The 18,557-nt window shown below is 51.3% G+C and overlaps 1 protein-coding gene across 1 annotated transcript in view; it reads left to right on the top strand.

Annotated features, from left to right (window-relative positions):
- Positions 1–18,557, top strand: part of TPRN (taperin) — a 28,930-nt gene that overhangs the window by 2,772 nt on the left and 7,601 nt on the right. The window contains exons 3-7 of the mRNA XM_014952314.1: positions 12–1,048; positions 15,609–15,792; positions 16,449–16,579; positions 16,966–17,018; positions 18,324–18,378. Coding sequence (XP_014807800.1) covers positions 12–1,048; positions 15,609–15,792; positions 16,449–16,579; positions 16,966–17,018; positions 18,324–18,378 — 1,460 coding nt within the window. The remainder of the gene's footprint in view (positions 1–11; positions 1,049–15,608; positions 15,793–16,448; positions 16,580–16,965; positions 17,019–18,323; positions 18,379–18,557) is intronic.

Here is an 18,557-nt window from a genome sequence, read left to right on the forward strand (position 1 = left end):
GGCGGTGCCAGCTGCCCCCAAAGCTGCAGCCCCCCAGGCCAACTGCTTTCTCCACAAGATCGGCTCCAACTCCTTCACCGTCACCCCCCGGGGGTTGCCCCCCGGCAGCCGCCTCCCCGAGTCCGGTGCCGTCCCTGCCGGCCGCCCTGCACCACCCAAGGGGCCGCCAGTGCCATCCGCCAGCCCTTCCCATGCCAGAGCCAACGCCAGGAGGCCAAAGCCGGAGGAGGCCGAAGCGGCCGTGTCCCCCCCGCCCAGTGCCAGTCTGGCCCCCAGTGCCACCGGCTCCACTCAGCCGCTCTCCGCCTCTGCCCCCCGGGCCGGGGGCTCCTTTGAAATCCACCCGGCCCCCAAGCCCGACTTGGCTGCCATCCCAGCCCACGACCTGCAGGCCCAAACCCTGGCCAAGCTACGCCTGAATTCACGCAATTCCTTCGTCTTTGTGCCCCGCCGGGAGGGGAGCCAGGCTCTGCCCCCCACCCAGAGCGCCAGGCCGGGGCCACCGCCACCGCCCTCGGAGGAGAAGGCACCCAAGGAGCCCCCGAGGGCTTCCACCCCAGAGCAGGAGGAGCCCATCGCTTCCCCGCCGGCGCCTCTGGAACCCTCGGTACCTGTGACTTTCATCGATGACATTGTGGAGCCGGAGAGCGGGGAGCTTTCCCCCAGGTCCCGCTCGGCTGCGAGGACGGGGAGCTTGGCGGGTCAGCCTGGAGGAGCCAGCCCTGATGTGGAGATGGAGGTTTCCTCCGTGCCCCTCTACAGACCCCACTCTGTCCCCCATCAGAGGGGAGGCAACACCTTCACTGTCGTGCCCAAAAGCAAGCCCGTTGCCTCGGGGCTGCAGACTCTTGCTGATGCCAGTGGAAGGCCACAGCGGGAGGAAGAGGAGGAGGAGAGCAAAGGCAAAGCTGTGGAGAACGCCGATGGGCCCCAAGCGGGGGTGTCCCATAAAAAGCGCTACCCCACTGTGAACGAGATCGAAGTCATCGGGGGATACCTGTCCCTGGAGAGGTCCTGCATGAGCAAGACGGGCTCCCGCCGCAAGAAGGTAACTGCCTGGGGTGTCTCTGTGCTGAATGGTCAGACTGGAAGTAGTTGGGACTACTTTTGGCTTGTCTTTCCACGGGGCACTGGGTGGGAAGATGGGCAGCATTTTTCTGGTCCTTTTGGGAGCCAGAGGCTTGTCCTCGGGGAGGGGGCACATGGTGCTGGTCCACGGAGTAGATGGGAGTGGGATGTGACCTGTTATAACTGCAGGGCATCTCCCACAGTCACTTCTCGGAGGTGTGATAACAGAGAGCGAAATATGTCGGGTATTTAGAAACTGGAGGTGAGTCATATGGTTTGAAGGGCTGTGGACTTGCCCCCTCTCCAGCCCTGCTCGCTGTGTCTGCTCAGTGTTGGACAGGTTGAGGTTCCTCATGCTCACTGCCCGGCTTGTGACACAGTACAGTGGCTGGCGTCTTCCCCGCATTAGTGATCTATTGATAGAGGCTCAAGAATTAGGTCTCTATTAGGCAGAGAGAGATCAGCAACAGTTTAACTCCCCTTGATAGGATTATACCACCTGGCTGCTCGTTCTGGATGTGTGGTGGCATCGCTGAAGGTCTGTGGGACATCGTTTGCTCCAAGCGTCTTTGGAGGGAGTGTCAGGTTTTCTCACTGCTTGGGATCTAACTTAGATCCTTGTGAGCCTTAAATTAAGAATTAATCTTTGTATGGCGTGGTGAAACGCGTCTGGGTGTGATAAAGACACATTCATGCTGAAAGATGGGGTTATTTTGCTGCACCGGAGGAATAAGTGTGAATTGTTGGGCTCTGGAAGCAGCCCAGTGAGGTGACAACTCCCCATTTCTAGGTCTGTGACGGGACATGTTTTTCCATAGCGGGAAGATTTGTTTTACGTTCCGTTACCTAAATTCGACTAAATATTTTCTGGACTGAATCCACACAGGTGCCTGAGGCACTGAGCATTATAATTTGAGGAAATCCTTTGAATAGGGTGCATCTCATTTAGGAGGGAGGCAGGGAGTGCTGTTCCTCACGGCTTGACATTGTTAGATTCCTTCATAAGAGCACCCAATCTGTGTTAATTTAATGATGACTAAGGCAGGTAGCAGATCTGGGAGCATGAGCTCCATGAGATCCAGAATAAGCAGGAGTGTTGCTTCTCGCTCAGTGCTCCTGTGGTGTTTTCTTGTCCTTGTACAAGGAAATGCTTAATCACACTGGAATTGTTGTGCTGTTTACGTGCCCGCTGGATTGCACTCATTCCAGCTGTTTTCTTTGCTCCATGCAGGTTGGGGTATTAATCGGATTCACACCACATCAGGTGTGTGGTATAAATGGTGCAAATAGCAAGAAGGCGTGTTACAGCTATGGGTAACCTTGGGATGGAGCGGAAAATACACACAAAACCTTGCAGGGCAGCCTCTCTTAGATAAGCCCAGTTTCTGCTGCAGCCATTGGAGTGGATTTCCCTGTGCAGGGGTTGCTGTTGGGGCAGCAGCCTTGCTGGTAACAGAATAAAGCAAAAGTAATAAAATAAAGCTCAAGTAAGTAAAAACAATAAGCGCTGCATGCTGGAAGCTACTCCTAAACTGCACGAAGAGGAGGAAGGGAGATGAAGATGAGGGCAGTGCAGCGATGGAATTGTTTAAGGGCTGGTCAAACACTGGAACAGGAACCCAGAGAAGTGGTGGCATCTTCATCCTAGGAGCTATTTGAAGCTTGCCCGGGGAGAGCCTTGGACAACTGATGCAGTTGGACCTGCTTGGAGCAGGACTCTGGGCTAGAGACCTCAAGAGGTCCTTTCCTAACCTAAAGTACCATATGAATCTTTGAAGTTGGTTGATGACTGTTTTGTCAGCTCTGGGGTGGATTTGTGTGACATTGGGCAGGTCATTAATGTAGCTTCTCTGCTTCTGTTCTTATCAGCTTAGTGGCATTAAGAGCACTCTGTGGGCACTCTGGAGATGAAGAGTGCTCAATACTTGTGCGTGTCACCTACAACTGTAGCAGCATCTGCTGAGAATTAACTGTACGTGGGGGATGTCCTGCGTGAGAACTTGCACAGCCGTCTAATTTCTGAGAAGAGAGATGTTAAAAGGCGAAGGAGGAACTGCCCGTTATGCTGCAGGGCTCGGGTGCTGAAACAGATTGGGGGAGTCTTTTTGGAAAATAAGTTCCAGCTTAAGGAGAAGTAGTAAAGAGCCACAAGTTGCTGAGTAAAATGAAATGTGGTGACGAAGTGGGAGAAATACCAGGTTTTCTTTCGGTTCCCTTCTCCTCGCTGGAGGTGGTGAGCATGGAGTGTCGCTTGACTCTGTAGGCAGCGGAAAGCTGATGGACAGATTTCTGTTTACTCCTAACTTAGAGGATATTTGTGGCTTTTACTCTGTGTAATAAGGCTGCATGTTGATGCCTGAAAAGGAAGGAGCCAGTGTGAGGACACATTCCTTGGTTTCTTCCCAAGAGATCACTGTGTGTCGCCAAGGCAACCGGCCAAAACCAAGGGTTCTGTTTTGTAGATATGTCGGGGATTTCAGAAACTCGGTTTTGGCCTGAATTGGGCAGATGCAGACACTTCCTGTGAGCTGGGAGCTGCAGTTCTTCAGTAAAACCAATGTCCTTTTCTCTTTAGGGCTATCAAAATCAAACCTGATGCTGGTTTCATCACCTGAGCAGTTGTCTGGGGTCTTTTGGGCTGGTTCTCCCCAGGCAGACCTGCCTCCTGCTGAGCATCTTCCTTTCCAAACCTTGCCTTAGATTCACTGAAAGGCCTTTAAATTGTGCTCCAGGCTCAAGAAAGTGATGTTTAGTGAAACCCTGATGACTTGGAAAACTTCATCCTCTCTCTGGTGCCCAGCAGGAATGTGGGTGAGATAAAGAGCCGGTCTGGCACAGCCCGGGAACGCTGCGGCTCAGCGGGTGTCTGCGCTTACAGTCAGGGCTAATGATTTATTGGGAGGAGAGAGGTGATCCTGGCAGTTACACTGATTGTTCTGAGAGATGCAAATCGTGGTTTTCTTCAAATGCTGAAATTCAGCCTGCCTTTTCCATCCCCTTTTCTGGCCACTGATTGCCTGACTGTGGGAGAGATGCCAGTGACATGGACCTGACCCAGTCCACATCCTCCGTGGCTTTTTGGGCGGTGGGGACAGCAGGGACGGAGCTCCAGCCCCTGTTCTCAGCTGCGCCCCTGGACTTTGCCATGGCCTGCTGGTGTTCAAGGTCTTTCAGGAAAAGCAGCTTTATTGCTCTTTCCAGACACTTCAAATATGTGAAGCAGCTGCTTGTTTGGGGGTTGGAGCTGGATATTGAGCTGATGAGAGAGAGAGAAATGCTGTTCCTGTGTCAGAATAAAAGCAATGGTTTCCCAGTTCTCTCATACCAGCTGGAGCTGCTGTGGTGGGAGAGTTGATGTTCTCCTAGGGCTGTGAGGGTGAACGTGGGGTGGTGTGTGATGGGACATGGGACAGACATTGTTCACCCAGGGCTGTGACGGTGAAGATGGAGTCGTATGTGATGGGACATGAGCAAGACCTATGGTGGGACAGTCCTTGTTCACCCAGGGCTGTGAGGATGAACACAGGGTTGTGTGTGGTGGAACACAGGCAAGATCTGCAGGTGGAGGGGAGAGTTCCAGCCGTGCCCATCCCGGGGACTGGGGTGCCCGTGCGGGCAGGGAGTTGGAGCTCTTGTCCTCCTGCAGGTGTTAAGATGCCCTTCAAGCCTGTTCATCCACCACTCTGCGGCTGTTTGGAGACCTCTCCAAGCGGTATGAGGGTTAGTTCAGATAAAGCAGGGGGGGTGTGACTGCAGTTGGAAAACTAAGTGAGCTGCTGGGAGAGGCTGGCCAGCCTCGGGTGGTGAGGACAGGATATGTGTGCAGGGGTGGAAGGAGACCTACTGACCTTTATTCCAAGCAGGGAGTGGGGCAGAGGATGCAGAGGGCTGTTGGTGACCTCTGTTCAGTGCTCCTCTTCGTACTTTGTTATTACAGAAGTCGTAAAGACACCACAGCCTGATAACAGCCCCAGGAGGAAGAGAAGGCTTTGCTGTGGGTTGTGGATCTTTGGGATCTTGGAGGATAAAATCTAGCTCGGCTGAGGTGACAAGAGCCAATCCTGGTTTGGTTACCTGCCAGAATAACGTGCAATAAAGTTGTCAGCAAGATAGAAATCTAGGTTTCTGTTAAATATGTGACTGGCGTGTTGGAGTGAGGGATGGGAAAGGGCTGCAGGCTCCCAGCAGTTGTCATTCTTCAAGCTTCGTGTTTCCTTCTCGTTCACCCTCCAACCCTTGGAGGCTGGACTCTGCCAGGAAGGTCCTGTGTGTACAGAATTTGCCCCAATTGTGCCCCTTCCTTATGTCTTGTCAGTCCTGAAATTTATCCTAAATTGCAGTATGTTTGTCCCCTCCAGGACCTGGTACCTCTTGGGGATCCAGCAGGAAAGGTGACTTCTTGCCAGGCCACCCAAAGTCCTGTAAATAACAGGTCTTGAGAGCCAACAGACATCAGGTTGTTGATGGTTTTAATGTTTTTTTGCTTGTCGCAGCTGGCAGTTTGAGTGCTGGGAGGTGACCTGCAGCCTTGTGTGAACAGGGTTTACAACAGCAAGGTTGGTGGCACCCAAACAGTTGGAGTCTGATGTTTTCCTGCTTCTTCACAAAATTGTCTTCAAATATGTTCAGCTTCAGCTGAACTTCAAAAAGTTCCACCTATGTGGACTTTACCATGATCCATTTTCTAATGTTTTTGAACTGCATAATGCCTGAATGTGCCTTAATGCCCACTTAAATGCCTGTTAAAAGGTGATTCTAAGCATCCCTCAGCTTTTCATCGTGGGCAGGACTGTGTGGCCGTTTTGTTGGTCTAACCTGCTGCACTTCTTGCTCTGTGGCTTCCCATCTGCTGGGTTCTGCTGGAGATGGTCTCCTGTGAGAACCAGGTGTGGTCTAACCTGCTGCACTTCTTCCTCTGTGGCTTCCCATCTGCTGGGTTCTGCTGGAGATGGTCTCCTGTGAGAACCAGGTGTGGGCATGAGATGTTGGCAGGGATGAACACTTCCCAACTGTTGCCCGGACCTGTCTGGAGCAAGTCTGCACAGTCTGGAATCTAAATATCGGTGACTGCCTGAAGTATTTATTTGCCATGTGTAACACAAGTAAATTAACCGTAACACAAGTAAATTAACCTGGTGGTAGAAGCAAAAAATCTTTCTGCAAAAATGACTTGGATTCCCTCATCTCTGTGTTTTTGGGGGGGTCAGGACACAGATTTGTGTTATTTAGCTCGGAGAGCTGGAGTGCTCCTGTTGTATTTTCTGCCTCGTGGCTGTGCTCTGCTGGCACAGATACATCTGCCACCTTTAAGGATGGGCTGCAGTACGGATCTGACACGGACGTATTGCATTTTTGGTAGATGAAGTCAGCGGTGAGAAGTTGCTCTCAGAATAATACGTGTCTTACCTGGGGAGGTGTGGTGCCTCCCCGGCAGAGGTGATTTCCACCACCTGTCAGATGAGAGCAGGCTCCTTCACCCACGCTGGGCAATTTCCCTGCCCTTTTCTAATTCTGCTGATTTCTAGCCTGTAATGTCGATGGCTTAAGACTCTAGAATCAATATCTTGTTGTGGTTGTAGTTTTTAAACCACCTCACAAGCTGGGCCTGAGGCTGTCGGTGGGGAAGTGGGTTGGTTTTTTTTTTTTTTTGTTGCCCCGCTGCCTGCCAACTCATTGAAGTTGTTGCTGTAAACCCCTGGCAGAGCAGATGAGTCATATTTATCTCATCTCTGTAGTGGGAAATCTTCTGTGACTGAGATTCTCTGTGGCCCTGCCACTCCCACGCATCGCCTCCTGCCCCAGCGACAGCCTGAGCTGCTCCCAAATTCCAAATCCCCCCATCTCTCTTCCTGCCGTCCCCTGCCCCACCGCTGGCAGCACAGGGAAGGGGACAGAAGAGCTAAAATAGAAACTCTTACGCAAATCAGAGCCCAGCCTGCCTTTGAAGCGGGTTAGGACATGCCCAGGGCTCAGCCCGCCCCAGAGCTTGAGAGATTTGAAGTGCTTTGTGCTCTGAATTCCCATCTCGGGGATTACAGTTAATGTTATCTTAATCGCTGTCTTTAATCTGTGGACCAGATTGGAGATGGTTTATAATTCCCTTCCATCTGAAGTATTCAGTTTGTTCTGGGCTTGGGTTTTGCTCCCCCCTCTGCTTTTTCCAGTACAAGCTCATAATGTTCCTGAGCTAGTGAGGGGTTTTGGCAGTGTTGGGTTGATGGTTGAGCTAGATGATCTGAAAGGTCCCTTCCAACTTAGACAATTCTATGATTGTAAGTACACACTCTGGCTGGCTGGGGCAGAAGTCCTGCTCATCTGTGTTACATGAAGGAGACAGTAGGAAAAATTAAAATCTTTACTTTCCAGGTTCAGTGGCAGTAAAGGAAATCTCGGTCAGAGCTGCTGCAGCAGCATCTCCTTCACCTCTGGGGTGGTGCTCACTCCCGTCCTGAGCGAAACCTGGGCAATTTAAAATGTATTTATAAACCCAGATTCTTCCTGGTGTGGGCCGTGGGTGTGCCGTGAAGCTGTAACGGTATTGCTGTGTGGACAGTGTGTGTAGGAAGAGTCACATGAAACTTCACAAACATCCTGGCGAAATCTGGACTGAAGGAACTTGGTGCTGATGTTTTCTGAGAAGTGCCCTTCAGATGGTCTTGGGGACTTGTATGGATGGAGCCGCTGTTCCGTAGGCATCGGATGGGCTACAAGCTGAGGAAAATATCTCAGATACTTAACAAGAGCAAACCTCTTGCCTGCCTAGGGAAATGTTATAGCTCGCAGCTAGCGAAAATGCCCGTCTGAGCCATATCTGTATGCCCCGTGGAGAACTTGCTGCACTGAGTCACTTCTCTTTGGGGAAGTGGCTTTTGCATATTAGTAGTACAGAGAAAGGGCAAAGAGAGACGTGAGCTCTGTTGTGCAGCTAATGCTCTGCATGTCCTTTTGCTCCTGAAGTCTAGAACGAGCTCTTTGCCAGGCTGGGAAGTAATTCTTTTCCCAATCTCCCTGTATTTCCCAGGAAATGATGCTCCATCCGTCCCATTCTGGCAGGAGACGGTTCACTTCCACCAAACTGAAGTAGGAAAGAATTTTTCACAGGAAGAGTGGTCGGGCATTGGAATAGGCTGCCCAGGGAGGGGGTTGAGTCACCATCCCTGGATGTGTTTTAGATGTGGTGTTGGGGGATATGGTGTAGGGGAGAACTTTGTAGAGTAGGGTTGATGGTTGGATTCGATGATCCCAAGGGTCTCTTCCAACCTGAATGATTCTCTGATTTGTGTGGAATGCTCTGGTCACTCTCGGTTACACAGAAATGTTGGTGGGTGGCATCTCCCAGCACCGCGGCGGAGCCACGAACTGTGGGCTCAGAGCTGGCTGTAAAGCAGAATCCTCTGCTCTTTGGGAGTTTTGTGCGTTGTTTATGAAGGATGCCGAGTCTTGGCACTAATTGTATGTCGTTTCTGCCTGCTCTCTTTGTGTACTTGGATGAGATCTGTTCCAGATATGTGGGGAGATTTGTCCAATTTTTATGGGCTCAGTAAGCAATATTTGACTTGCTTGTTAGACTGTGGAAGGCTCTGGCTCCTCTGCCCGCAGATGTGGGGAGGAATGAAGGGATCCCTGGGTGAATGGTGCCTTTGTACCCTGGCAGACGGGGACCCCGACTACCCCGCGGTGGGTTGGGCGCTGGAATCTCCTCTTGGCTGACACAGAAGAGTTAACAAAGCTGCCTGCCCTTGGGTGCTCTCGGGGACTGTCCCTGCCCTGTCACTTCTCAGCAGGAATTTGAAACTTCCCCCTGTCTTGTGCGAGGAGTTTAATATTTCGAATCTCCATGCATTGCTCCTATCTGCCATGTGCTTCGGCATATTGATTACACAGAGCTGGCTGTGTGGTTTGCCTTGTAAATGGAGACTTTCTTGTTTTGCCTTGTGGCTTGGGCGCTGGGATGCGGTCCTGGAGGCACCCTCTCTTCTCCCAGCAACACAGCTCTCCCTTGACGTCCCACTGCTGTAAATCTTCCCCGCTGCCAGCTCCAGGCAGTAACTTGCTCTGTGATGCAGTTAATCGTTGAGCAAAACTCAGTGTCACTCTTGGGAAACGCTTGAAAAAGCACGATCGGGTGAGGCTGCGGTGAAGCAGCCAACTCCTGTGCCCCCAAACCCCTTCCTTTTGTACAGAATGGCAGAAAAGTATGTTTTTGAAGTGCCACCTGCAGTTTTCTGGGCTGCTTCAGCCACGGCAATACAGGGTTAATCCAATAGAGGAACCAAGCCTCGAGTACCTCCCTATTCCTCTGGGTACTTGTCAGGGAAAACCCTTTCTTCCTGTGTCCAGGAAAGGCTTTAGATATACAAAAGCTCCTTATCTTCTCCTGAATGATAGCAAATGCCTTGGTAATATGCTGATGTTGTTGCAGCTCTGGGTGCTCTTCCAGGCTGCTGCACATAGAGATTGTGCCTGGAGTTACTCACCAGTTGGTGCTGACACAGGACCATGGATCTACAGGCATGTAGATAAGCTCGTTGCTAACTCCTGTGAAATGGCTCATTTCCCCAAAAATCCTTTACCTAAAAGTTTCAGAGAGAAAACTGCATTGCGCAGGAGATGTCTAGATCACGGACTGCGGGCTGTAGGGAAAAAATGAAGGTCCCCACAGAAGTACATGGTTTATGAACTGCTCCTCCACCTCCTCCTGCTGAATCTGCTGATCTGTGGGAACGGTCAGGCTGGGTCAGATGAAAAGACCAGGGTAAACCCTGTGGGGATTTTTGTCCACCATAAAATATCTACTTCTGCCCTCTGTTTCCAGTTTCACAGGCAGGTCTTTGTGCAGAGACCTTCTCTCTCGCCCCATGGCAGTGTGGAGCTGGGAGCTTCTTCTCTGTTAGACCCTTCTCTTTGCACAGATCCTGAATTTCTCTGGGCCTCTGCCAACCGAGGAGCTTGAGGAGCTTTTCTGCCCAACCTGGGGCGCTGCTTCTCACAAACCTCCATGGGATGCTGTATATCAACAGGCTCCCTGATTGCACTCCCAGCTCCCCGCTGCTGAAGTTTTCAGGTATCTGGTGTGATGGCTTGTGGTTCTTGTCTCATTGACCAGATTTCTGGACAACCAGTGCATCAACAGATGTAGCAAAGCTCAATGTCAGACCGCGCAGAAGCACAAGGTGATTTTTCTTCAAACCACTGATTTTTGTCCATGCTCGTTCTGTCAGAGACCTCAGTCTCTCCCTCTTTTGTACCCACGCTGAATTGTTGTCCGCCCTTCCTGCAGATACCAGCCGAAACCCTCCCGCTGCCGAGCGAGGAGGTGGCATTTGGCCGACCAGGTGTGAGAAGCTGTTGAACCAGCTGCTTTACATCACACCCGGCAGCACAGCACAGCCCGTGCGTGTCCTCAGGAGTCAGGCACTGACTCTGTCACTGCAGGGTTATATTGCGTGGGGAGAGAGGACGATTAGAGGAAAATTAGTACCTGAAAAGAGCAAATCTTGATCCCTGGTGCTGCTCAGTTCCGTGGATCTCCTGAAGTACTTGGGCAGCATAACCACATTAAGGGGGATCAGTATGCTGACTCTGGCTCTTCTTGCTGGAATATAGTTAAAGGGTGATTTATTTTTTTCTCTTTTTTTCTTTTAATGCCCAGAACAATTTTTTTTTCCTTACTCTTATAAGGTGAGAATTTGGCTTGCCAAAGGCATTCCTGTTTAAAGGGTGTAAACCACCCTACCTTATCACTTTGGCATTGCCACACCTGCCGAGGAGCAACTGTGATAATGGGGGAAGAGAAAAGCCACACTAAAGGACGGAAATTAACCCCATGATTTGCTCCTGAGACTTAGGGTGAACCCCTGGTTTCTGAGAAGCCATCAGGTGTTTGCTGTTTTGTGGACTGCAGAGTCTTGCAGACTTTCCCACCTCAGCTTTTGGAGGTGAGGTGTCTGCTGTCTTCTGTTGTTCATGTTGCAGGTTGGTTTCTGTAAACTGGTTGTTTTTATTTCTAATACATCTCTTTTTTTTTTTTTTTTTTTTTTTTTTACATTTGCTTACAAAGCAGTCACCGACGAAGATGAAGAGGAAATTGCTCCAGACATTTTAAAGGTAAAACTAGCCCTTATGGTCTGAAAAAAAGTTGCCCAAAGTTGCTGTTTGCAGCAAGGGAGGAAGGGAAGTAGCTGTCAGACCCAGTCCTATAGAAACTGAACATACTTTTATGTAATCCCAGGTGAGCCCTCTATGACTACTCAGATTTATGCTTGTTGGGCAATGTTTACCCTGGCTTCCCTTTCCTGGGTACTCTATTACTCATTATTGTTCAAATCCTAGCAAATAAATAAATGATTTTTGCTATGGCAACAGGACTCTGGTGGCTGCACAGCACAAGATTCCCCTAAAAGCCTGCCTTATTCTTCCCAGTGTGGCTCTGATTGCTGGGCAGTGTATTAATACACAGATATAGGGGTTTGGGCTGGACCCTGGGTTTGTGACACAGTTCTGGGTGAAGCCGTCAGCTGAGCAAATAGTGACAAATCCCTGCAAATATCCACAGCTGAAGGGTGCAAAATTCTTCCTTTCCCCGAGGCAGAAATGGGGGAATCACTGCTGGGACACAACGAGCAGAGTCCTCTGGACTTGGCTCTGCTGGGGTACCGTTTTCTTCACGGAAAATGACCCCTGTCGCCTTTTGTGTTTCCATAAAAGTCTACATAGTGCTGGCTGTGCAAACCTGTTGCCTGGCCTCTTGATTTTCCTTTTTAGATGGTTCCTGGGACTGAGTCTCCCCGTGTTCCCTACGCCCAGTGCTCGTTCTGCTCATTAGCTGCTCAGAGGCTTTCTGGAGGCAGCGACGTTGACCCACGTGTCCCCTGGTTTTGCCTGAATACGTTGCCCTCCGTCTTCTGTTGGATCAGGCAGATCTTTGTGCTTCCCCTGGAACCACCCGGTGCCTGGGGAAGGAGCTGAGTCCGACCCTCTGCCGGTGCCTGGTTGTTCCTCCGGTGTTTGCTTTGCCTGGGTGCGTCCGGGTGCTTTATTATTGCAGAACAGCCACAGGGCTTTTCCTGCTTCTTGGCAGCCGTGCAGGGGGGTGGGATGCTACCGTAGAGGGGACCAGTGTGGGTTTTTGGGGAGGGGGCTCGTGCCAAGGTGCCCTCACACCAAGCAGGATGGGCCGGTGTCGGCCCCGCGTGGGCTGCACTGGCCCAACCAGAGGCATTGCTGAAGCAGCAAATTATCTTGTGACGAGCTCTCCCCCAGGCTGGGGCCCTGGGTGTGTGGGGCTGGCACTGCCGTGGTTAATGATTGCTCTCTCTGGATGTCTCCAGCGTTGCCTCCCGCAGCAGGTACCTGAGAAGCCCCACCAGCAGAGCCTACTGGAACTGGCTGTGGGCGAGAGGAAGCTGCTCCAGTTCAGGGCTTACCCTGGGCTGTTGGTGTGTTGCCTTTGGGGGTGTCCCCATGTCATTTCTGCTGCTTTCTACTCTTTGATTTTACTCCCTGGTGAGGCTGATTGCTCCTCCTGCGCTACATGCAGCTTTGGTCCAAGCTGGACTTAAAGTCATTTTTCTTAGAGGCTTTCCTCTTGTTTAGTAGAAAACCGGGAAGGCTTAGAATTTAAGCGTGGGAGATGGAATGAAAAACAAGGCATGTGTCTCCTGTCCCCTTTATTTGCCATGTTTAGCCAAGAACTCCTAGCCTGCCTGCGTAAGCAGCCTGTGTGCAGCCTCTGCTTCGGGGAGAGCTGCTGAGCCTCACGGCCGTCGTGCCTGACAGCGTGGCTTGTCCCCCAGCACAGACGCCACATTGTGAGCGGTCCCTGCCTGGCTCGGATCAGGGAGCATCTAGGTCAGCAGCAGGGGTGAGAAATTCAGGGAATAGCAACTGGGATGCTCTGATCTTTCAGGGATGTTTTATTCCTACCCCTTTTCTCTGAAATATAATCATTCCTTTCCCCGTGTGTCATCTGGAGAAGGTCAGGGGCAGGGAAAGGGGAAAGGCAGCTGGTTCCTGCTCTGCTATTCATAGAATCATAGAATAGTTTGAGTTGGAAGAGACTTAAAGATCATCCAGTCCCACCCCTGCCCTGGGCAGGGACACCTCCCACCAGACCAGGTTGCTCCAAGCCCCCTCCAACCTGGCCTTGAACCCCTCCAGGGATGGGGCAGCCACAGCTTCTCGGGGCAACCTGGGCCAGGTTCTCACCACCCTCACAGCAAAGAAGTTCTTCCCCACGTCTCATCTCCATCTCCTCTCTTTCAGTGTCAAACCCTTCCCCCTTGTCCTATGGCTCCCCTCCCTGACCCAGAGTCCCTCCCCATCTCTCCTGTAGCCCCTTGAGGGACTGGAAGGGGCTCTAAGGTCTCCCCGGAGCCTTCTCTTCTCCAGGCTGAACCCCCCAACTCTCAGCCTGTCCTCCCAGCAGAGGGGCTCCAGCCCTCCATCCTGCCTTCTCCTGGGAGCATGGGGAAGGGAGCCAGCCTGTGTCCGAGGGATGTCCCCAACTGGGGCAGAGCAGCCACAGCTCCATCGTGCCTATTTGCAGTGCAGAAGGAGGTGTTAGGTATTCCCTCTGGTATCTTGGTTTGAGTCAAGCTCTCATCGTTGCTTTTTTGAAAATCAGGAGTAAAATACTCACTGTTTTGCCTTCAAAACCCTTCTCACTCACAGAGCTTCAGTGTGTCTGTCCGTGGGCAGCGCAGGGGGAGGCAGTAGCAGGCTGGCTCCTGCTCACTGATGGTGTGCTGGGGCTGGCCCCTGTGCGGTGGCAGGTTTGGCTTTAGAAGACCCCGTTGGTGGCAGCATCGTTGCACCGGTGCTCCTGGTGCAGGAGATGCAGAGGCAGTGGCTGCTGTCAGAAGAAATACTTGTCTGGGCAGCACGGGTGGTGTGTTGTGCTTGATACCTGTTTCTCAACCCATGGGGTGTTTTGTACTTGAGGGGAAACGAAAAATATGGCACATGGAGCAAATGTGCTGCACTTTCTTCTTGCTGGTTGTTATGACACAGCATGAGAAGAGATCTGCTGAACCATCCAGCTCCTACTGCCTCTCCCAAGCAGCCATGCCCTTTTAATTCTGTTGATAACGCAATTCACTCAATTTTAAATGTAGTTAGAAGTAAAGGGATCACAACACCCTTTAGGCAGCTGCTCCTGAACCATGATCTGCATTGGCTAGATGCTTCCCTACTCTTGGCATGAATTTATTCCTGGCAAGCTCTTCCTCCTTGTTTGTCTGTTGTGTGCTGGCATCAGCAGTTCTTCTCTGCTCCTTGGTGTTTGTTTTCTTGGTGTACTCACAAAGAGCTGTTGTGCTTTTTCTCAGCTTTAGTTTTTGCTAACGTGGACAGGCTGAAGCTCCTCTCCACCTGCTGAGATGGTTTGCAACCACATCTTCTGAGCAGAATGGTAGATAATGATTAGGACATGAAAGGCTGCAGGGGAACAACCCCTTCCCTCAGCTTTTCCTTTCAACTTGGGACAGCACATCTGGAGTTCCTGCGTCTGGGTTTGGGCATCCTTCTATGGGATAGATGCAGAAGCTGGAGCGAGTCCAGCAGAGGCTACCAAAGTGCTCCTGGGGCTGGAGGAAATGGTGTCTGAGGAGAAGCTGAGGGAGCTGGTTTGTTCTGCCTGGAGGAGAGAAATAGCAAGTCCAGTTGCTGCCTTCCTCCAGCTGCTGGGTGACACTGGGGAGGATGGAGCTGGGCAGTCCCTGTTTCCAGGGGAAATGCCCTGCTTTATTCCCAGTCTATTGAGGCAGCATCCTAAGGGTGGTTTCAGTCCTGTAGCCATCCAGAATTTTCCTTCTCAGTTATTTACAGGTGATGAACTTCTCTTAGAGCAAGGGTTGATCTTAAATGTCGTCTCATCTCTAGTGTTCTTACTCTCCAGTTTTCTGAATGACCCATAAAATTCTGGTTTTTCCTTGATGAATTCCCATGTTGGAGTCATCTTAGTTCTCAGTTTCCCAGTTATTGTGCAAAGGTCGCTAGTGAGATACTAAATAAAACTGGTTTCAAAACAGAGCCTTTAAGTACCTCCTACTTGTCCAGTACTTTCCCTCTTTACTACCACCTGGTACCACCTCTCCTTTAGCTGCTTCCATCTTCTCGCTTTTGGCATTAAACCCTGTGTTTTATCTAGCTCAAATAGCTTGTTGTCAGGATGTCCTCCCAAAAATGTAGTCCTGACAACTGATGGTTCCATAGTGTAGAGGCATCCTTGGCAACACCAGTCCCTCTTGAGGGATGCTCCAGCAGCTCCTCCTGGCTGCTGGGCACCGTTGTGAGAGGATGGCAAAGTGTGCACCAGGATGAAAAGCCAGAGGTGTTCTGGACATAGCCTCCTGACCCCATCCCATCTATTTGGTGATCTGCCTTTGTGGTTTCTCTCGGCACGGCAGGAGATCTGGGAAAGGTGGGGGGGGGACACACAATGGCTCCTTCAAAGCAGAGTGAAGCCCTGGGATGGGAGGTGGCTGTTGCCAGAGATTGGGATCAACGGTTTCTAATAATTCCCCTTTGCTGTTGTCTAGATGAAGATCTCTTTCAATGAGACAAGTTTGCAGACTATGTTTGAGTACCCGTCAGAGAGCTCACTGGCAGAAGAGGATGAGGAGGAAGAGGATGGACATGCCTCTGAAACAGAGGAGGACAAGTCTTGCACCTTTTACATTCCACGCCCAAATAGCACTTTGCATCCCAGTACACCGAACTCAGGTGAGCGAGGTGCTGTGGTGGCACTGGGGGGTTACTGGTGGTGTCTGACACCATCTGTGTTTCCTGCAGCCCCTCATGGGGCTCCACGCAGGTGGAAATGCCAATGGAAGTGACAGCCGATGGCAGAACTGGGGCTTAGTGGGGAACCACAGATGGGCAGCTTCCGTGCTGTCCCTGCCAGCATCCCGATTCTGTGCCCTTTTGGGGCAGTGAGAAATACTCATGTCAGCTTTGTCCTTCCAGCAGATTTATCCAGCTACACCCCAAAGCACTCTGTGAAGTTCAGCGAGTGGCAGGAGCAGAAGTATGAGGAGATGCCTGCTGCAGAGGGAGCCCTCCCAAAGGAAGCTGATGCCCATGGGAGCCAAGTCATGGTGAGACTTGAAATAAGCAGGTTTTGGCTTTGTCCCGCTGTGTGGTTATCCCAGTGCTCGGGCTGGTCTGGGCAGGGGATGGGATGGGGTGGACGTGTCCTCCACTGACCCCCTGTGTGTATTCACTGCCCAGGGAGGTGTGCCACCACGCACAAAGGGACATGAGGTCCCAGTGCCACTCGCAGACCTGCCTCTCCAGTGTGTGTGTAATCCCTGCCAGCATCCCCATTCTGTGCCCTTTTGGGGCAGTGAGAAATACTCATGTCAGCTTTGTCCTTCCAGCAGATTTATCCAGCTACACCCCAAAGCACTCCGTGAAGTTCAGCGAGTGGCAGGAGCAGAAGTATGAGGAGATACCTGCTGCAGAGGGAGCCCTCCCAAAGGAAGCTGATGCCCATGGGAGCCAAGTCATGGTGAGACTTGAAATAAGCAGGTTTTGGCTTTGTCCCGCTGTGTGGTTATCCCAGTGCTCGGGCTGGTCTGGGCAGGGGATGGGATGGGGTGGACGTGTCCTCCACTGACCCCCTGTGTGTATTCACTGCCCAGGGAGGTGTGCCACCACGCACAAAGGGACATGAGGTCCCAGTGCCACTCGCAGACCTGCCTCTCCAGTGTGTGTGTAAAGGAGACATAAGGCAGCTGGCAGGCTTTGTACTCCAGGGCATGTTTGGAGGGGGGAATTAAACGTGCTCGTTAGCCCCGGGCAAGGCGCCAGCGCAGCCTTCACCGTCCAAAGGTGTGGGTGCTCATTCCCTTCGGGTTCGATGACGCCTCCGTGTCAACTCTGCTTTCTCCACAGCTCACCCCGGCAGAGAAGGGCGGACTCTCGGATTTCAGCAGCGAGCCCGCTCTGTATTTCTGATGGCTTCATCTCCTGCCCTGCAGCAGCGGCTGCTGGAGGGAACGTGTCAGCACACCAGCCCAACGACCTTCTGGGTCCCTCCTCTCACTGTGGTTTTCGCTGGATCCCGATGCCAAGGGTGGACTAGATGCTGTCAGACACCTTCGGAGAATATTTGCACTGGATTCTGGGACCTAACTACTACTTTTAAGTCGTATGATTTATTCTACCTGTGGCCTTGCATATTCCTTGTTCAAGATCGGCTGCCGATGAGGCAGAGCATCTTAAGAGCAGATCTGTAGTCCCGGGATGGATGTGGATTCTCCCAGTGTTTATCTGAGTCCACACATCCTGGCACTGTATGGAGCCTGGACGACTTTTGTGACACCTCTCCCATGGGAGGCCCCAGTGAAGAACAGAGTTGGGGCACTGGGAGCTCCAACTTCTGGAGTTGGAGCACTGGGAGCATGTGGGCAGTTAGCTGGAGTCACAGGGGCGGCTGTGATTTGGCAGCTGGATTGGGTGTCAGTTTGGAAAACTATTGAAGGTTCATGGTTTGTTCTTGGCACGTTTCTGGGTCTAGTTTCACTGAACCATCGTGGGATTCACGTGCCAGTTCTGCTGCTGTGAAGGAACCTGAACACAGCGTGAGGGATGGGAAGTGGAATGAATGCCTTTGGCTTTAGGGGTCAGTTTTGCACTGATCTGTACAGAAGTGTCCACACTGGCCTGAGCCTCTTGAAGATTCCCAAACATTGGCCATAGCTTTGACCTGTCTGTACCCAGCTCTGGCCTCCAGTCTCTAGGAACTGGTGATTGTGCTCCAGTTTGTCAGTGCCTCTGGTTGCTTTGTCCAGCATCTAATGGGGCCAGATTTAACTCCCTTGGTCGGGGGGGAGGTTCCCTTCGAGCCATGCTTCCTCTGCTCCTCTAATGCAAAGCACAGGAGGGCGATTCACCTGCTTTCTTCTGCAGAACTTGAACAAGGAATATGTTTTGTTTTTTTTTTTTTCTAGGATTTTTATAGTTCTATTGTAATTGTTTAATGCAGCCAATATGCAAAGGAATCTGCTAGACTCTTCCATTTCAGTTTTCTACTACTGTAAACTCAGGGTCAAACTTGCACTCTGGCAGAGATGGAACACTGCTGCTAATGTGATTTGTACTTCTGGGATTAAAAGAGATGCGGTTGGAATAGATACGGCCTCTTTGGGCTTTATGAAATGAGTGGGACCCCAGCGTGTGGCTCCATCCAAAGGAACAGGCTGGTATCTTTGATTAAAGTTGACAGGTTTATTGGTTTGTCTGTTCTATAGAGATGATGAATGTCTACTCAAGGTGACACCAGTCTGTGAACTGAAAATGCCCTGCGTACCTTGCACTTGTTTTGGTGTATATTGTAGCAGCAGGAGGAAGGCTGTTATGCTGAAAAATACGGTCAGGACTAAATGTTAGGACATACCTACTTCTAGCTGTTCTCCTCTTCTGCCCTCGGTGCCTAAATGTTCCTGGAAAAATTATGAAAAAAAAAAAAAAAAAAAAAAAAAAGA

This window comes from Calidris pugnax, unplaced genomic scaffold, assembly GCF_001431845.1.
Source record: "Calidris pugnax isolate Ruff unplaced genomic scaffold, ASM143184v1 scaffold135, whole genome shotgun sequence".
Lineage (NCBI taxonomy): Eukaryota > Metazoa > Chordata > Aves > Charadriiformes > Scolopacidae > Calidris > Calidris pugnax.